Source organism: Anabrus simplex, chromosome 9 (genome assembly GCF_040414725.1).
Source record: "Anabrus simplex isolate iqAnaSimp1 chromosome 9, ASM4041472v1, whole genome shotgun sequence".
In the NCBI taxonomy this organism is placed as follows: domain Eukaryota; kingdom Metazoa; phylum Arthropoda; class Insecta; order Orthoptera; family Tettigoniidae; genus Anabrus; species Anabrus simplex.
The window spans coordinates 43523014-43543443 of record NC_090273.1 but is presented as its reverse complement, the minus strand read 5'-3'; the positions used below and the strand labels follow the sequence as shown (position 1 = coordinate 43543443).

General features: G+C 39.9%; 1 protein-coding gene across 1 annotated transcript in view; it reads left to right on the top strand.

Moving 5' to 3' along the window:
• The window catches only part of LOC136880850 (TOG array regulator of axonemal microtubules protein 1), a 437167-nt gene that overhangs the window by 223272 nt on the left and 193465 nt on the right, over positions 1-20430 (top strand). The window contains exon 11 of the mRNA XM_068229140.1: positions 19670-19748. Within this exon, the coding sequence (XP_068085241.1) occupies positions 19670-19748 (79 nt within the window). The remainder of the gene's footprint in view (positions 1-19669; positions 19749-20430) is intronic.

Sequence of the window (20430 nt, the reverse complement as noted above, 5' to 3'; positions counted from 1 at the left end):
ACAACAAGCACTGGGGCAGCCATATGACTCATTCAAATTACCAGAGTTATTAAAGCAATGTTTTCCCACTCATGCAAAACAAATTACTCATACCTACATATGTGGATATCTTCCAGCTTATAAATATAAATGACAAAACATACAAATGAAATACCGATAATAATAATGATAATAAATCGAATACTGACAATAATATCTCTACCTTCTACATATAATTCGGGGGTGTGATATATGTACTATCACACTACAACCCCGACCTAGCAGCCAGTGATTTCCATTTCTTTGGGCCATTTAAGAAGCGTCCGCCTTCGTAACGTAACGGTTAGTACTATTAGCTTCTGACCTCGGAGGACCGAGTTCGATTCCCCGTACTATCAGAAATTTAAGAATTGCAAGAAGGCTGGTATGTGGCTGAAGTGACACACACAGCTCACCTTCTTTGGGGGCACGTCTGGAAAGAGCTATGTAAAGAACACGACTTTACTTAGTCAAGAAGCAGCTGGGTGGTAAGCGATTCAGCGACGATACCGCCGTTTGGCGTGCCAAATAATGTGCTTCCAGGGACTCGACGCACATTTCTTCCATGCCGGCATCGATACCTTGATGTTCTGTTAGAACAAGTGAGTGAACAAGAATGATGACTACACTGAATAGTAATGGATATCAGCGCCCTACTACTGCTTGTAAAATAATGTTTCTTAGTGCGAGCTTTTTTTTATCTTATTCATTTAAGCGGCCTTCTAGTCCGGCCCCGCGGTGTAGGGGGCAACGCGTCCGCCTGTCACCCGGCGGCCCCGGGTTCGATTCCTGGCTGGGTCAGGGCTTTCAAATTGTAATGATTAATATCCCTGGCCTGGGGACTGGGTGTTTGTGACGTCCTTAATCTTCCTTTCCTCACACACAACATTCCACACTACCGCTATTCCAATTACACGCAGGTTCATACAATATGGTGCCAGCAGGGGCGAAAGATCCACATGGGTCGAAGCCCCGAACAAATAGCATTTTTTCTTAATTAAAGTGGCCTTCTACATAGATTTCTTAACACTACCGGACGATCGGCGGTTGCAGTGTAGGCTTCGATCTACAAGAAGCCGCAGCTCTACCGTCGCTCTACGCCTCTGTATTCGGGAGACGGAAAGGGGCTTTTTCCCACCGTCGTGGTTTTCCGTGGTTTTCCATTCTCCTCCACCAAGGAGAATACCGCAACAGTTCCTAGTATAGGCCACAGCCGCCAACCCTTTCACCTTCTCCAAACATCTCCATCACCATCACAAATCTCCTGGCTGAGAGACGGCGTCACCGCCTAAGAAACCCGCCTCACTCCTTCAGGGGAGGAATGAAAGCTATTTAGTAGTAGTACACTATATATAAACGAAAAGAGGATACTCGTAAAAGCATTGACTGAAAGTAAGTACTGCTCCCTTAAACCATGTTATAGTATTTAACACCTACTTCCGATAGGTACATCTCTCAGCTTGTATTAGCAGAATTAGGACAGCCAGGTTATTTAATTGGTGATGACCAAATTTATAATGTAACTGTTACAGCCCACGCATTCGTAATAATTTTCTTCGTGGTAATGCCCATTATAATAGGGGGATTCGGAAATGATTGGTTCCACTTCTGCTTGGAGCCCCTGATATGGCTTTTCCTCGAATAAACAACATAAGTTTTTGATTATTGCCTCCTTCACTAACATTATTACTCAGAAGTAGCTTAGTGGAAAGTGGTGGTTATTTCTTTGCTACCTTTCGGACCAACAGATACAGATTCTTGGAGGTAATGCTTGTAACCGCCATTGGCCTGGTGTGGAAAAAAAAAGGGCAAAACATATAAACCCATCGTCGGAGATGCCGATGCTGGGGTTGGAAACCAGCATCTCGTAGTAATAATCTTACAGCTACACAGCCTTCTCCGTTGCTACCAAACACCTACAGAAGTTCGCCTGGCATTAAACACACAGAAATAGTACCACAGTCAGTGAGTGAATCAGAGCCAGCAATACAATCTGCAGTGCGCCACAAGACCAATTCGTATATCTTTTCACGAGGAATGTTATGTGGCTCAGTGTGTCGGCATCTGGGTCACATTTGTATTGAGGCTAGCTGGAGGACTCAGTGAATCCTCGATGTTATCGACCAGCCGGGTCAAGGTTACGGAGGAGTGTCTTCACTGTCCTTTCTTCCAAGAAGCGGTGATACTCTGCCTAACTATTAGTTGTGTGAACCATTGCCATGAATTACGGAAGCTACGAACTTGACAGAATCCATTATTTACATTACGATTACTCGTTAATAGGCTTGACTGTCGCCACCCGGAGAGGTTCTTGGTTATTCATCCAAGGACGGAAAGAAGATACGAGCACTATGATGAGAATGAATTATTACACGAACCCCGACCCTCCCATGACGAGTGAAGAAGCAAGACAATAAACATTAAATGTAAAAACGTTCTAAGTCTCTTTGGAGTTATGGATTTCAGGGCCGGGAGTGTCCGAGGACATGATCTGCTCGCCAGGTGCAAGTCTCTTAGTTTAACGCGTGTAGGCGAGCTGCGCCTCGTGATAAGGATGAAATGATGATGAAGACGACACATACACTCAGGCGCCGTGCCAGTGGAATGAATCAATGATGAATAAACTTCCCCACTCTCCCGGGAATCTAACCCGCGACCCCTTCAACCAAACGCAAACACACTAACTATTTAGCCATGGAGACGGACAGCATTTACTAACCAAGATCGGACACCTTCATGTCGGTAGGTTTACTCGCAGGACAACATTCCGGAACCTCGGCGTCTCCGAAAAACCGTAAAAAGCAATAACATTAAACCCTGAACAATTACAATCATTGGTAGGCACACAATTGAACACTAAAGGTATTTGATTCCCTGTGGTGAGAAGGGCACTACTGAGTATTACAAAAGTGGAAATAAAGCGCTCGAGGCTATTATTATTATTATTATTATTATTATTATTATTACTATTATTATTATTATTATTTCTTTCTTTCTTTCTTCGTTATGCCCATTCATAGAGCGCGTTTGAACTTGTTAGTTGGTTTGATAGTTTGTGCCTTCTTATCCTCCCAAAATCTCTTCATGAATGCACTGTGTTCCTTGCGTTGTGTCGACCACTTCCTACCAGTTGTCTTTTTTGGTTTCTTCCTAAATTTATGATTGGCTACTTTTGTTCTAAAAGCTCCACGATTTTTCATGATGTCGTCTGTGATATTTATTTCTTGGAGGTGCGCCTTAGTTTCGTCTAGCCATTTTATTTTGACCTTCTTTGAGTTGATTACTTTGAATAATCTTTTAGTTAGTCTGTCGCTGTTCATTCTGTAGATATGGCCATAGAAATTAGGGCGTCTTTTCCGTACGGCATCAGTAAACCTGTCGGTGAAGGAGTAGAGGTCCGCTGTTCTCTTAATCCACATTCCATTTTCTCTCGTAGGACCATAAATTTTCCTGATAATTTTCTGCTCCTGCTTTTCACTTTCTGTAATTTTAGAGTGACCACCTAAGCATATGGTTTCTGAGGCATATAAAGCTTCAGGCAATACAACTGTCTTGTAGTGTCGTAATTTTGCATTACGCTATATGACTCTTTTGTTGTAGTAATTCCACATCAGTCTGTATGGCTTATGTAGTTTGGTGTTTCTTTCTACATTGGCACTACTGTCTAATGGTAGTATAATTTCTCCAAGGTATTTGAAGGAGGGCACCAGTGAAATTGTGCCGTTTTCCATCTCTAGCGGAGTTCTTTTGCTATTTTGACGTAGATTTTCCATGTACTTGGTTTTCTCGTAGGATATCTGGAGGCCTGCCTTTGATGCTATATTGTGTAGTCTATTATTATTTTTATTATTATTATTATTATTATTATTATTATTATTATAGTGGAGCCTCGATAGTGGAGCCTCGATATCTCGAATCACCTCGGGAGCTAAATCTTATTTCGAGATATCGAAATTTCGATTTATGGAGAATACCGTTTTTGAACATGTGTAGCGCATAAGTGAATCATATGTATCTACGGGCTTATGCTGAATACAGAATTTTTTACAGTATATAAAAATGTACTAACAAACTCGTATTTTGCGGCATCGCTTTAATTATAACCTTTATTAAAGCACCTTTTTTTGAGGATAAAATACAGTATATACAATAGTGAAACAAGAAACATACTTCCGTTAACATCTTTGGAAAAAAAAATCGTTAGTCTCTTCTGCTTTTTACTGTTAACCTTCTTTTCTTCCACATACTTCTCAACAATATTTATTTCTACGAGAAACACTGTCATTTATATTCGACTGACTCTGTATGTAGGTTCGAAACCACGCAGCCAAGTTTCATAAATGGAGGTTGTCATCCACGACTTCCGCGGCAGCTTTCGTGCGTGACCGGAAATGAACTCACACCCGAAAAACAACGAGGCTTCGCCGATTTTCTGATCAATAGAAGTTTGTTTTTCGGTTCCTGTCATATTAGCTCCCAGCGTCGTTCTGACCCTTTCTTTACTTGTTACTATAAATGCTCTATTGCACAGTCAACACAATTCCAGTTACAGAGTTTTTTTTTTTTTTTTTTTTGCTTCAAGGGAGGAAACGTTTGCTTCGAGAAATGGAGAAATAAATACACGTGAAGAATAGAACGAACGGCCGGAAAATTGAAGGTACTTCGAGATACTGAAAATTCGAATAATAGAGGTTCGAGTTATTATTATTATTATTATTATTATTATTATTATTATTATTATTATTATTATTATTATTATTACAATAGGGAACGTGGAATTTCCCAGCTCCTCGATTGAATGATCAGCGTAGTTGCGTTCGTTTCAAAGTGCCTCGGGTTAGACTCCCGTGCAGCAGCTTCCTGGCACTGGTGCTGGTTGTTAGTGGTACATCCAAGCGAGAGGTGGCATTCTACGTCATGCTTTCGAAGAAAAAAGGAAAGAAGGAAGAAAGAATTATACATGGATGATATTACTCTTTTACCAGTTTCTTTAGTTCGGCACCACGCGTGGATTAAGCCTATTTTTGTGCCATTTGCCCTTACTGATACCAGTATGGTGTGTTTTGCAACGATCGGCAGTCTGATATGCAGTGTGCAAATGAAGTTGTGTGCATTTAGAAAAACGAAAATACCCAGCATCCAAGGCAGAGGGATTAACGATAGGTCTACAATCCTCAACCCGGCCAGGAATTGAACTGGAGACCCCAAGAACCGAAGGACGCCAACCAAGGAACCGGATAGATAGATAGATAGATAGATAGATAGATAGATAGATAAATGGATGGGAAAATATTAGATAGGCAAGAAGATAAATTGATGGATCGAAAGATAAAGATTAGACAGACTAGGAGATAAATTGATAGATTGAAAGATAAAGATTAGACAGACTAGGAGATAAATTGATAGATTGAAAGATTAGACAGAGTAGGAGATAAATTGATAGATTGAAAGATAAAGATTAGACAGACTAGGAGATAAATTGATAGATTGAAAGATAAAGATTAGGCAGACAAGGAGATAAATTGATAGATTGAAAGATGAAGATTAGTCAGGCAAGGAGATAAACTGATAGATTGAAAGATAAAGATTAGACAGACTAGGAGATAAATTGATAGATTGAAAGATTAGACAGACTAGGAGATAAATTGATAGATTGAAAGATAAAGATTAGACAGACTAGGAGATAAATTGATAGATTGAAAGATAAAGATTAGGCAGACAAGGAGATAAATTAATAGATTGAAAGATAAAGATTAGTTAGGCAAGGAGATAAATTGATAGATTGAAAGATTAGACAGACTAGGAGATAAATTGATAGATTGAAAGATAAAGATTAGGTGGACAAGAAGGTAAATCGATAGATCGAAAGATAAAAATTAGATGGACAAGAAGGTAAATTAGTAGATAGATAGATTGAAGGTTTAGGTGACTGTTCATATCGCAACCACATCCACTGGGCCTCCAGTTCTACGTGAAGTGCAGTCTACAAGATCGTCGCTTTCCATTTCCAAACTCCACGTGCACTAGTCGCAATTCGAATCCCTGCCGTCTTTTAAGGAAGTCATTGAGGGTGTCAGTGAGCTATCATGCACATATTAAATGTGTCTGTCCTACAACACAATAAAAAGAAATGATCACAAGAACTCATAAAGGATTTTAAACACATGTCGTTTCTCGGTTCTTCCACGCTATAGGGTAAGTTCTTTCCATTGTGTCGCTCAGTTGCCTCACAACCCACAGTTCCTTCAAACGAGCAGTGAGCAGTGCATAAGCGTGATGCCGAGAGCCACATGCAGCCGATAAAACTGTAGTGTCGTGACAGGCCCGCACTGAATATAGCCACTGCTGTAAAATGTAAAGAGGTCAACATCAGAGTCAATGAACTTGAACCATGACTCTGAGGCACGTCTACACTACATGTGTGCTTTACTATGATAAGATCTGTGTAAATAATTATAAATAACAATTATGAGAAAAATAGTGCAAAAATATTTCACATCAACACGCACACGAGTTTTCAAACAATAGTGAGATGTAAGCTGCTTCCTTATACCAGTAGTACAGTATACGACACATAATCCAAAGCTCCCGGGTTTAATCCAGCTTCAGCTTTTGAACATCTTCATGATGTAGACTTCAATATTCAGTCTGAAATCCTCTGTCAATTAACTAACCGCTTCCACAAGTCTCTATTTGGTACCATTGTAGCACTGTGGCATCATTTAATTCCACAACTCTTACCTTTAAGATATTAGGTATTTCGTTTTCCTCAGTTTTTTCTAAACGCGATAGTCGTCCGGTTCCATGGCTAAATGGTTATCATGCTGTGCTTTGATCACAGGAGTCCCGAATTCGATTCCCGAGAGGATCGTGAATTTTAACCACCATTGGTTAATTTCGCTGGCACGGAGGCTGGGTGTATGTTTCGTCTTCATCATCATTTCATCCTCATCACGACACGCAGATCGCCTACGGGAGTCAAATCAAAATAACTGCACCTAGCGAGCCGAACATGTCCTCCGACACTCCCGGCATTAGAAAGCATTCGCCAATCCCATTTCAATTCCATAGTTCAGTCTCGTAGTTTCGTAGTCTCGCAGGTGACCTATCCTCCTCCATTCGCCCCACATGACCCCACCACCGAAGCCGGCTTGTACATACAGCTCCATCCATCGAGTTCCCTCCTGCCACTGTTCCCACTTTTTCATACTAGCAATCATTCTCGCTTAACTTAATTCGCATCATTTCCAAATTATGAATAAAATACTTGTGTCCAGCCAGCTTTCAGTCCCAACGTAAAGCTATTGTTGTCCAAGAATTCACTTCTTTCTTATAGAATATTGTTGATCATTACTTCTACCTCACTGCAATAGAATAGAATAAAATACCCCCATCTCCCAGTTCCGGATCGCCTGGAGCTGAGGAGAGAGTAACCAGTTATTGCAATCCAAATGTTTTATTTTTTATTTGTACTTCCTACAATGATAGGCTGCCTAAATCTGAAAAAGTATATCATAACTTTTAAATATTGAATGTATGTGTAACCTTATGAAGTTTCCTGGAGTTAATCCTCGTATGCAGTACTATAGAGGTGATTTCTAACAATTTTGGCGGAGCCTTTAATGAACAAGACGGCTAAATCACAGTATTGATTCTTGGGAATGGCCACACTTCTGAAGAACTCAACTAAAATTATTGATATGGTTCTTCTTGCTCCTATGAAAAGTCCTACAACCCTTTTACAAGAGATGTATTATTCTTTGAAGTAACTGATGGTTGGTTCACACATGGCTCGCTTCTCCGCGTCTACCTCTGCTGGCTGACTGGAGTTGACCTCACATCTAATGGTGGGATCCAGAATATACATGTAAAGTCTTATTCTCGGTCAATTGTGATTATATCTATTCTCCGGTTTTTCCACCGTCATCAACACATTCCACCCCTTCATCTACCGCGTAACCTTTCTGGGAGAATGCTGCTGCAATTCTAGATCTTATTGTGTTGTGCCCAACATTGCTAAGAAAGCCCCCCCGTGGATATGAACCAAGAACATGCAAGATTTTCTTGTTACAATTTATGCTCCTATTGCTATATTTATCTAAACATTACAATTACGCCTTATCACTATTTACACTCAAACCCTAAGTTGCAGTTTTAAAATTGTATTCGTTTTCGTCCTAGACATTGACATTATTCTAGGACAACATGTACCTTAGCATTATTAATTTGCATTAGTGCTAGTATTTATTTCCCATCACGTGCCGAGGTTAACAATGGTGGAAGCCTTTACCTTCCGCTCCTCCAAGGGCCTTCAGGGCCTGTACGGAGGTGACTTTGCTTTGCTTTTTGCTAGTGTTTACTTATGTCATGAGTCTGAGGAGAGTTACCCTTAGCTTCCAATGGACATTATGAATTGCCAGATTGACTGTATGAATGAATGAATAAATAAACACTCCTCTCACCCAATCACGGACAGCCACCAAGTGGCGGGAAAGGGGGGGGGGGAGCATTCATTAATGAATGAGTGAATTGAATAATCTCAGCTTTCACCTACGGAGGTCCAACAGATAAAGCCCACTCAGTCAGTGAATTAAGTAAGGAAGTAAATTCAGTAAGTAAATAAGTAACTAAGTAATTACATAAGTAAGTAAGTGAGTAAATAAGTAAACAAGTAACTAAGTAAATAAGTAAGTAACTAAGTAAGTACATAAATAAGTAATTAATTGAGTAAATATATACGTAAACAAGTAAATAAGTAAGTAAATAAGTAACTAAGTAAATAATAAGTACGTAAGTAAGTGAATGAGTAAATAAGTAAGTAAATAAGTACGTAAATGAAAAAGTAAGTAACTAAGAAAGTGCATAAGTAAGTAAGTGATTACATAAATAAGTAAACAAGTAACTAAGTAAATAAGTAAGTAAATAAGTAAGTGCATAAATAAGTAATTAATTAAATAAATAAGTAAACAAATAAATAACTAAATAAGTGAGAAAGTAAATAAGTAACTAAGTAAATAAGTAAGTAAGTAAGTATACAGAGTGTTTCCGTAAGAGCGTGCAAACATTTAACAGGACATAGAGAATGCTCCACTGAATGATTTGAGGCACGGAACATGTGGTCGGAGAAGTCGGCTGAAGGAGATATGGAAGTAAACTGGTCTATCACTTTGTCTCGCATTACTGTTTACCAGCTTATTTACAACTAGCATGCGTACAGGTTTACACGTACTGTGCTGTTTATTTACATATAAATTCATTACTTCCTGCAAGGAAACAAGGAGGACGTCATGATGCAGGTTCTGTTTACTTTACCTGTCCATAAGATGGATCTGTTGTGTCGTATTTACATTGTCCCATGACAGAACGTTCTATGAATCACGCATGCATTGAGGTTAATGGCCGTTAGTTTCAGCACATTTTGTAAGATACAATGAAAATTGTACGTTCAATGTATCAGCGATGGTATTTGCAGTTAACTGTAACTAATGTAAATGAGTGAATGAATGAAAACCTACAACCTGTTTTCCAGTCTTTGACCGGACCAGGGATGTAATGAATGAATCAGATATAGGCTGTTATTACGATGGGGTCGCCACTCCCAAAGTGATTTATATTAATTAGTGGTAAATGCTATGAAATGAGAATGGAGAGTGTTGCTGGAATTAAAGATGACAGGGAAAACCGGAGTACCCGGAGAAAAACCTGTCCCGCCTCCGCTTTGTCCAGCACAAATCTCACATGGAGTGACCGGGATTTGAACCACGGTATCCAGCGGTGAGAGGCCGACGCGCTGCCGTCTGAGCCACGGAGGCTCAACTAATGTAAATACGAATGTAAAATAAAAAAGTACCTCTATGTACCTCAAATTGTTAACTCATTTTCTCCTTAAGCTGGCTCTTATGGAAACACCCTTTATAAGTAAGGAAGTAAATAAGTAAGTAAACAAGTAAATAAGTACGTAAGTTAGTAAATTAGTAAGTAAATAAGCAAGTAAATAAACAATCAACTAAGTAAATAAGTAGGGCCTAACTAAGTAAATAAGTACCTAATAAGTAAATAAATAAAAAGTAAATAAGTAAGTAAATATGTAAGTACGTAAGTAAGTAAATAAGTAACCAAGTAACTAAGTAAATAAATAAAAAGGAAGTAATTTAGTAAATAAGTAAATAAATAAGTAAGTAAGGAGGGAAGTAATCGATGGAGTCGTTTTATTTGTTACTGGGTACAGAAGAGATGTATTGATATTTTCGTCATAAAGCCATTTATGACTTCGAGTGTCAGACATGAGCAGGCCATGGAACAGAAAGAGGTAGGAGTGGAATAGCTGAAGTTTTGAAATTTCCAATCCAATATCAGAAGAAAATGCACTCGTGTTAGGCAGACTGGTTACTTTTGCGGAGAATAGGTGGTAAATGGTATTCCAATGGCAATATCTTTTGTAGTAGACAATTATAGTGCGAGCAAAGTGGTGTGGCCATCCAAAGAATAAGTTGTTAAGGTTTGAAACTGTATCAGCTGAACACGAACAGAACGGAGATCGTAGTACTCGGATTTTGTGCAGGTGTCGAGGGAAACAACCGTGATGAAGTTTCATTCTTGCGATTGCTCTGCTGAACTGGCGTGAGTAAATAACATTAAATTAACGCAACCGTAAGGAATATCCGGTTGAATTCCCCGTTCGTCGCTACATAGCAGCACAATCGGAATGTCGAAATAGATAGGCATTCCACCTAGATTCGGTGGTTGAAACAGTACGATTATTATTATTATTATTATTATTATTATTATTATTATTATTATTATTATTATTATTATTGGTCATTACGTTCCTGTAACTATTTACCATTTTCAGATACGCCAATGGCAGAAATATTGTACGTGTTTTTAAACCTACCAATCCTAGTCTGGCGTAATTGAGCATCTTGAATCACCTTAAGCCTACATTTTAAATCATAGAGATTGCGTGAACATTTATTCCTACAAAACAGTGCGGGCCTGGTTCGTGTTTTGAAACGCAACCGAGACGAATACATGAAAGAAATAAACTTGTAAACTTGTTCTAGCCAAAACTAGAAGACACAGTGCACTCACTACTCTGCGTCTGGAAAACTACCTATCAGTAAAGAAATAAAAGAGCAAAATCATTGTCGTGCCAAAGTCTATATGGTCGTTTTCAGGAGAAAAATCTTCGGTACACTTGTAAGTTCTCTAAAATGTTCATTGAAGTGTGATATTACTTAGCGATATCCGTCAACAACTAAGGCTGTACCATCGATATGGCAGTTCCCACTGGTCCACCACTAGCACTTGCTCTATATGGGACAACTAGGTAATAAAAATCTCTCATTTATTCTATAGAAAATATTTTCAGGACTATTTATCATCCACTTCCGAGTAGCGATGTGTCACTGCACTATGCTGGTGTCACTCTCGGTGAACACGTATTATATTGTGCATAACAAGAGAACATGTCGCGTATCACTGGAGGAGAAACTTTCTGTCGCAGCAGCCTCAAAAGACTTTTGAGCGCCCACCTTACATCCATCCCGTACTGCTCCGCAGAATTCGTTATGAATAGGTCATATAGCTCGCCTTGATATGCCTGTCATAGTCAGATTGTTTCGCCTGCCTTTTTCAATCGTTTTACGAACATTTAATAAGAAGCACGTTATGGTACGCGCAGTTCGAACTCAGAATTCACCCATTATGACGTCATCAAGCCGTCTGTTTGAAAAAAATATAGCCATATATTCGCATTTTTTAATCCTGCAGTTCCTCAAGTAAAGCTTATTATTGTGTCGTAGGAGGCAATGGTATTTTTAATCGCAGTTCTGTAGGGAACTTTTTAAAGATACACTAGGAGTTTCCCGCTGGCTCCGCCCGCAATGTGCAAAGTATAGTGTTGTTCGTTACCCTCCTCACGGATGTATTTACAAAGTTCCGACTTAATGAAATAACGCACATGATCTGCTGCGGTAATAGAATGTAATATTATGTCAACCAAACACTTGAAAATACATCACACAAAGAAATTGAATTAAACATTCCTTGGAACAACACTACGCGCCGAACTGTTGAAAAGTCCTTGAAAGATCTTCGTCATGAAGACAAATGTACTCATAACTTTTCTCATAATCTACCAATTTAAGTAGTTATTACCTCAAAAGAAAGCGCTTGACCCACTGAGTGTTTTTAGACCAAAACGAACTGCGTACCTCAATTAGAACGAAAGATTTAATTGCTTCAATGAGAAAAAAATGTTGAAGAAATGGGACGTCAAATTGAATGTGCACTCATAACGTTCCTCAGAATCAATCAATTTGAATATTTAAGATCTGAAATGAAGGATCTTGATCCACTGAGTGTCTTTGGGCCAAAACGAACTCCGTACCTCAGTTAGAGCCAAAGATATGATTGCTTCAAAGAGACAAAAAATTGAAAAATCAAATAATTTGAGGAAGGCGAAACTTAGGTGATTTATAGTGCATGATGACTGTACCGGGCGGTACACCTCCACGCCGCTAATTCAAACTTTGCGCCAGTTGAAACTCCCCTACTGGAGGAAGTCTGAACTTTATCTAAGGTGTTAATTTTCAAGTTTCTCAGAAGATGTCACTACTTGGAAATTTTGGAGTTTCTGAACTGGGTCGTTTTCGACGTATTTTTGTTTTTCCTGTAGTAAGAAGTGTGAACATTCTCTTCTAGAGGACACTACTGAAGAACTACAATGGTGCACCCTAGTGCGAAGTGAAAGAACTATGTTTTTGGAGAAATTTTGAATTCATAAGTTTGTTCCTTGTTAAATTTATTTCTGTCATTGTTTAAGTTGGCAATATTAACCCTTTCTTTCCCCTTGTTTTGAATTTAGCCAATCCCGAATTTCTTGAATTAATTTTCCACCAATTATGTGTTTCTTCTTCATATTGTGTAGGGGTTTTCTTGGTTATCCAATTAAATGATTGTGGGCGGGTGTCTTCATTCCTGAAACGCCTCGAACTTTCCACGAGAGTATATAAACTGCTGATTTTCGGGTCTCTGCGCCTCTTCAGTACCAACTTTCAAAGTGTAAAGTACGTAGCAGGGGGCGGGAAGCGCCTCTTTCTTCGGGCAGCAGTTCAACAACAAGGTAATGGCCGTTTAATAACTTCTTTTCTTGCTAGCTCAGCAGTTTAACTCTCGGGGCGGGTCCGAAGCGTTTCCACCATGTAACTTTCCCTAAAATGTAAAGTCTCTTAGCTTCTATTCTCTTTCAATGCTACATATTGGGATAGAGAGTGCTTAAACCTCTCGACCTCCCACTCATATTGTTTTGAGGTGAACTTAATTTTCCCATCTGATTCTTCCTTAACGTAATGTAAATTGTTTCTTTCTAAAGTCACCTCTTTAGTATGGGATTAGCCCTTGCATTAGCGGCCTAGAGCCAGATTAGGTTTTAAACAAAATGTATTAGGAGTGCAGATCGCCTCCTCTCAAATTGGTATTTTAGAGGCCATGTAATTAACCTTTTCTCACTTAATAGGCCTCAGTAGGTTGGGTATTTTACCCCTGCGTTTATGTCCTTAGAGGACAACTTGAATGTGGAGTTTGGTGTGGCCTTTGATAGGCTTAAATTTTGAGAGCGAGTTGCTCTTTCTTGAAAATTGAGTTGTTGTATGCCTCGAGGAGGCTTTACTGTGTAATTTGGAGCAAGTGCTCCTGGGCATGAATGGGGTTTTCTGCCCCTCTGTTAAAACTTATTTTGGAGTAAAGTTGGGCTAATTGCCCCAGAATTGTGAGTTCGGGGCTCGAAGCCCAAATCCTGTAAACACTGTAATTGTACTTTTGTTGCCTTGCTACTCTGTACCTGCCATGCTTGTTATTTCTTGATTTTGCTAAGAAAATATAACCTTGTTAAATTTTAAATTAACTTTAATTTCGTAGCCTGAGACCTGTTCACCCCCGCACCTTCTTTCACCTCTGCTGTTCCACAGATACCTCGGAACAAGGACAAAATCTGTGCATGAATACTTTTCAGTTAAAAAATGAAGGAAATCGACCGGATAGAATGGCCGGACTGACTGACTTTAGTTTTCATCATTTTTTTAAATATATAGATATCCTTCCCTCTTTCTAGTGTAGCTAAGTTATCCTTCGATAGGTGTTCCAAATAATGGCTAAGGCGTTTGTCATATCAGCACGTAAGTTTTTAGGAACGCTATGCGATCTGTTGAATGTATCTGGAAGCTGGGAAAGGTTAGAGAATCAAAGCGTATCTAGCAAGGAATTGTATTCTTCCGTGATTAGAGGAAGTGTATACTCTCTGACTTGACAGGCAGTAATCAAACATGGCTGCATGCAAGCACATTACTAAGAATGAAAATCACATAAATATTAATGAAAGTGTCAGTCACTTAGCAACCTGCTATGTACAGAATGTATTGCGGGTTGGGGTAATCCTTCGCTTACAATTATTGGAGTGATCAATTAATGATTTGATTTTATGATTACTCAAAATTAGCTGAACTTAGAGACCTATCAATGTCTCATGATTCATTGGCAGGTAATTTCGGCGACAATGAAGCAAATTGGTCCAGTAATAATAATAATTGTATGGCCTCAGCTACCGTGTGCAGACATTTCGATTTGACGCCATCTGGCTGTCTGCTCGTCAATTTCGACGTTCCATTGTACTCAAGGCCCACTAGATGGCAGACAGAGTAAACCGAATCTCTCCTGGGCGACTATGGCTGAGATTTAATGAATTTTGTCGGGTAAATACCAAATGTATCACCAGAGATCTTTTACATGCCGACATCGTACGACATGGAGTGTCGAATGGACTTTTTTCCGCCCTTTAAACATCCGACTACCTCTGCCGGGTTTGAATCCGCTATCTTGGGATCCGGAGGCCGACACTCTACCACGGATCCACAGAGGCAGCTATTGGTCCAGTGGAACGGACAGACGGATTTGCCAAAACTGTTTTAGTAAACTCTTTCAATATATAGATAACACAGCATTCAAACACATCACCAGAGTGTTGTTAATTATTAAACCCCGATTGTTTTGACAGTAATAGGTTAGAATGCAAACTAATTTGGTTCGGCCAGCTTGTAAATAATGTGGCGAGAGTAACATAAATTCTTGAGGTTATGATAAACCGTACCCCTATCACTTATGCAAATCTCATAACGTAACCATTGTGCAGGTTAGACTATACTTGTTACTTTCTTTAGTAAGTTTGCATTCAAGCCTATGGCCGTCAGGATAGGAGAGGTGGTGGTGTACTGTTTCTAATCATAGATTGCGTACCGAAAGTCTGGATTCAATTCCAAACCTTTCCGCCGTGTTCATATGGAGTGGGGTGATGCGTCCAGTGGATGGGGACGTAAAACTTTAAGCAGAGCCCATTATGTTATTCGACAGGCGTGGGTTGTTGCGAGATTATGCTGAATGCCTGCAATTTTTAAATGAAATTCAGGAAACTCAATCGTCCAAAACGAGTTTTTCGCTCCAGTGCGGCATGGGCTCATCAGTTGGATAGCGCACCATCCCAAGACACTGGCCGGCTAGCATGACGGGGGCGAAACACTCGTAATTTTTGACGATTGAGTTTCCAGAATTTTATTTAGCTATCTCAATCGTAAACCATATTTTGGTCCGTAAATTTTTTTTTTATCATTTTCAAATTCCTTTCCTGGATAAATACGTTTATATGAATTTAATTTTTGTTTCCATTTAATTTATTCAGAGAGGATGATTACCTAGTTGTGCTTCCTCTTAAAACAATAAATCACCTCCACGACCACCATCCATACAGCCCCGACCTACCACCGTGTGATTTCCACCTTTCGGGACCGTTGAAGAAATACCTGGATGGTAAGCGATTCAGCGACTATATGGCCGTTCAGAATGTCGTCATGGCGTAGTTTCAGAGGCTGGACGCTGATTTCTTCCATACTGACATCGATGTCCTCGGGTACATTTGGAACAAGTTCCTGTACAAGAATGTTGACTGTGGTATGTTGAATTGTAATGTGTATCAGTATCCTGCTACTGTGTATCCTTATATCTGCCTATAAAATGAAGTTCCTCCGTGACAGCTCTTGTTACCTTATTTTGTGAAGCTCCGTTGTAGTTTCTTTATGAGATTCACCAACAAGACAAGCTAGTAAGAAGGTCCTCATCCTGTCTGCTAGTCCCTGATAAATCATAATAGTTTGAACCCTATTTTATATTAGTACGGTATATTAAGGTTATACTACCACAGTCAATAAGTTCGTGTAGTGGCGCCTAAAGTGCAGGCAATACAGTATACACCTATGTACGTACCACAGTCGATATGTTCGTGGACTGGCGCTAACAGTTCAAGGACCACATAATTTTTTTACCTGTCTTTTCGCGTCTTTTTTCCCGTCGTAATGATCCGGGCAATTTCGACTTGATCATCTGAAACGTTTCGCTAGCGGATTTGACTAATTTTTGGCAAAACTCGAAATTTGCCCTTTGCTCAACTCAGACATTCTCATGTTCTCCCGCTGATATTCAACTATATTTCACAACAGGACCGTACTTCTGCTTTTTTTTTTTTTCTTTTGCTAGGGGCTTTACGTCGCACCGACACAGAGAGGCCTTATGGCGACGATGGGATAGGATAGGCTTAGGAGTTGGAAGGAAGCGGCCGTGGCCTTAATTAAGGTACAGCCCCAGCATTTGCTTGGTGTGAAAATGGGAAACCACGGAAAACCATTTTCAAGGCTGCCGATAGTGGGATTCGAACCTACTATCTCCCGGATGCAAGCTCACAGCCGCGCGCCTCTACGCACACGGCACTTCTGCTTTTACTATGCAGTCAACTGCCTCCTGCTGGGACTAGTGAAGAACTGTCACGACAACATTCTAAGGTGCAAACTGTCCACTGTTACACTAGACGGCCAGTCCACGAACTTAATGACTCTACTATGTAGTTTGATCAGTTAATTACTTATTGGTCCTTGACACAAAATTACCCCCACTGGGTGGGGGCGGTATAATATCTCCCACGATATCCCCTGCCTATCGTAAGAGGCAACTAGAAGGGTTCTTAACTTGGAGCATAGGTTGGCGGTCACGGGGCCCTTAGATGAGTCCTGGCATTGTGTACATTTACTTGTGCCAGGCTCATCGCTCTCAGCTATCCTATCTGACCTCCTTTGCCCAACCCTTGTCCTTTACCAACCCCGACGGTATTAGGTTCCCGAAGCCTAGGGAGTGTTTCATGTTCACGCCTTTCCTATCCCTTGTCTTTCTTTGGCCGATATCTTCATTTTTGGAAGTGTCGGATCTCTTCCCCATTTTTCTCTCCCTGATTAATATTAAATACAGGGTAATTGCCTAGTTGTACTTCATTTTAAAACAATAATCACCACAATCACCAGACACAAAATTAAGAAACTAAATTATTGAAGATGTGGTGATTGAATTTAAGGAACTGTTTGTAGCAGCAGGATTTTCTAAACATGTGGTATAACGACTTTGAGAGTTCGGAAATTTATAGGTGACACTCAAGGTCGAATCTTGTCCTTCCAAACACGGCACAGTCGAACAGTAAATCGTTCACTGTTTATGAAGATCCGAAAAAGCACAAATATTAGTCTGCAATATTAATCTTAAAGCGTTCAAAGTAGCACTTTCCATGGCAGGAGTTAAATTGAGAAAGGATGAATTCGGGCATTAAAGTCAGCTGTATATGTCCGTAAAAAATAATTATCTTCTGACAGACCCTTTTGAACCTGATGTCCAGAGGCTACTCCACTGACTGACTTATTAGATATGTTTTAATTTGGGATTTTGAGAAGTTTGGGGGTGATTTGCTGTAGGTAATTTCCATATTGGATGAGGAACAATTAGGAATTCCTGAGGGTATCTGCCTTTTCATTTCCGGTATCCGATAAATAAGGTAATTGCTCAGCTATTTCGGTCATAAACAGTGCAGTGAATGGCACCTTTCGGTCTGCTCGAAGCATCTTTATATTCACGAAATCGATTGGTATAACACCATGGTTGTGTCAGATGCCATTCACTGTAATTTCCGAAGAGAATGTGATAGTGGGGTGAGAATCGATATACGATGTTTCGTAGCCTGGCGCAGTACACAGTAAATCGATACAGTTCTGGATTTCCCAGAACATAGCACTCGTGGCAGTAAAAAATACCTTGTCCCCTGGACTTAGACATTTGGTGAAAACAAAGTAAAGGGAGAAAACTAGGGACACCATGAATACTTACGGAAATTAAGAATTTTTATACGTTTTATTACGTGTCCAGAACATGGAAATTAACTACTTGCAAAAAGTACTTGTCATTCTATCTGTACTACGTTTCCATAATCTCTGTTTAAACCACAAAGAGCACAAGAGCACAGAACATTCATATTCTTACCGTACCCAATCTCAAGTCCTCGGTATATGGCAATTCCTTCACAGTTGCTGAAATTTTTGAATGGAACAATCTGCTTCAAGACATCAGAGGGATATTAGTATCCAAGAAATTTAAAAGAGTATGCACAAAATATCTTATGGAAAGACAAGAATGGCAGCGAGATATAATCACTTTCCTATTCCTCGTCCCTTTTTATTTTAAATTCTCTTCCCCTCGTCTACTTTAGCCTTCCCCTGTACATTTCTCAACTTTGGTAGGAAGTCACAATACAAGAGAAACTTTTATTTCACAGATAATTATAGTTTGTTTCGTAATTCTCGTTTTATTTTTACAACTGAAGTCTTCATGTATATCCTCAAAATTGTACTCATTTCCTGTAATATTGTGTTATTTCCCCTAGACTTTTATACACTTTAAAAAGTGCAAGTAGTAATTGTTAGCTATACCTCAGTAGTTCTTCGTATCCCTTTTTTATGTTTTGTAGTTAGTTATTTAGCCGGCCCCACAGGGTAAGGGTAGCGTGCCTGCCTCTTCCCCGGAGGCCACCGGTTCGATTCCCGGCCAGGTCAGGGATTTTCACCTGCATCTGAGGGCTGGCTCGAGTTCCACTCAGCCTACGTGATTACAATTGAGGAGTTATCTGACGGTAAGATGGCTGCCACGGTCTAGAAAGCCAAGAATAACGGCCGAGAGGGTCCGTCGTGTTGACCACATGACACCTCGTAATCTGCAGGCCTTCGGGCTGTGCAGCGGTCGATTGGTAGGCCAAGGCCCTTCGGGGCTGTTGTGCCGTGGGGTATGGTTTGGTTTGGTTTCGTTTCGTTTCGTTTGGTTTTAGTTAGTTATTTATCATTCCAATATGTTACTGATTAAGTGTAAAACACGGGCAGCTGTCTCTAACTTTGCCAGGTTAATAATCTATCTATCTACCGAACGATTTGGCCGTGCTGTTAGGGGTGCGCAGCGATGAGCTTGCATTCGGAAGATAGTGGATTCGAATCCCACTGACAGAAGCCCTTAAAATGGATTTCTGTGGTTTTCCATTTTCACACAAGGCAAATAGCGGGCGGTTCCTTCCCACTCCCAGACATTTCCTATCCCATCATCACCATAAGATCTATATGTGTCGGTGCGACGTAAAGCAAACGTTATTATTATACACTGATGACTAAGATGGGAGGTATATTTCTCAGTTTCCTTGATTAGAGAGATGCTTGCCATTTGTCCAACTTAATTATTACTGATGTTTCAGGATGAACAACGCGATGGCCAACCACGCGGCCCGTCGATCTGGACCACAGACCAGCACGCCAACCTGGCAGCCTCTCACGGTGAGTGAAACATGATTGCTATGACTAGTTGTAAAATATATTTCTTTGTGATGTCTAAATATAGCTCAAAATATAACTTCAGTGACTGACTACACTAATTACAGATCCCAATGAATGGGGCTGGAGCAAGAGCCATGAAAGTCTAAAATATAAAGTTTTTATGTGAGCAAAATATCAGACAGAAAATTCCTTAATCATATTTGATTGGAGTTACTAATACCATTGTCCACCTCCGTGACGTAACGGTTATTATCTGCCGTCCTCGGCAGTCTGGGTCCGATTTCCGGTACTGCCAGAAATGCAAGATTGGCAGGAGAGCTGGTTTGAGGTTAAATAGGTGCATGTAGTTCACCTCCAATGGGGGTGTGCCTGAAAAGAACTACACCACCTGGGGAGGAGGGTACGAATTTACTTTCATTTTTACTAATACTATTGCATATAAAGTTATTTAACATATTTAAGCTAGGCCAAAACAAGAAATATAATTTATTTTTACCTTCGGAAAGTGCAAAAACTGGGGTGGTCTTACCTGGCTATAGCGCCGTCATTAATACGTAATTGTACATAAGAACGAAAAGTTACTTAAATGAAGAGTAAGGTATGGTGCGTCTTTTAATGATAATAAACTCACAGCCTATAAATTACTCCTCTGGTTCCTAACCGATATGATTAGAGGAGAGAA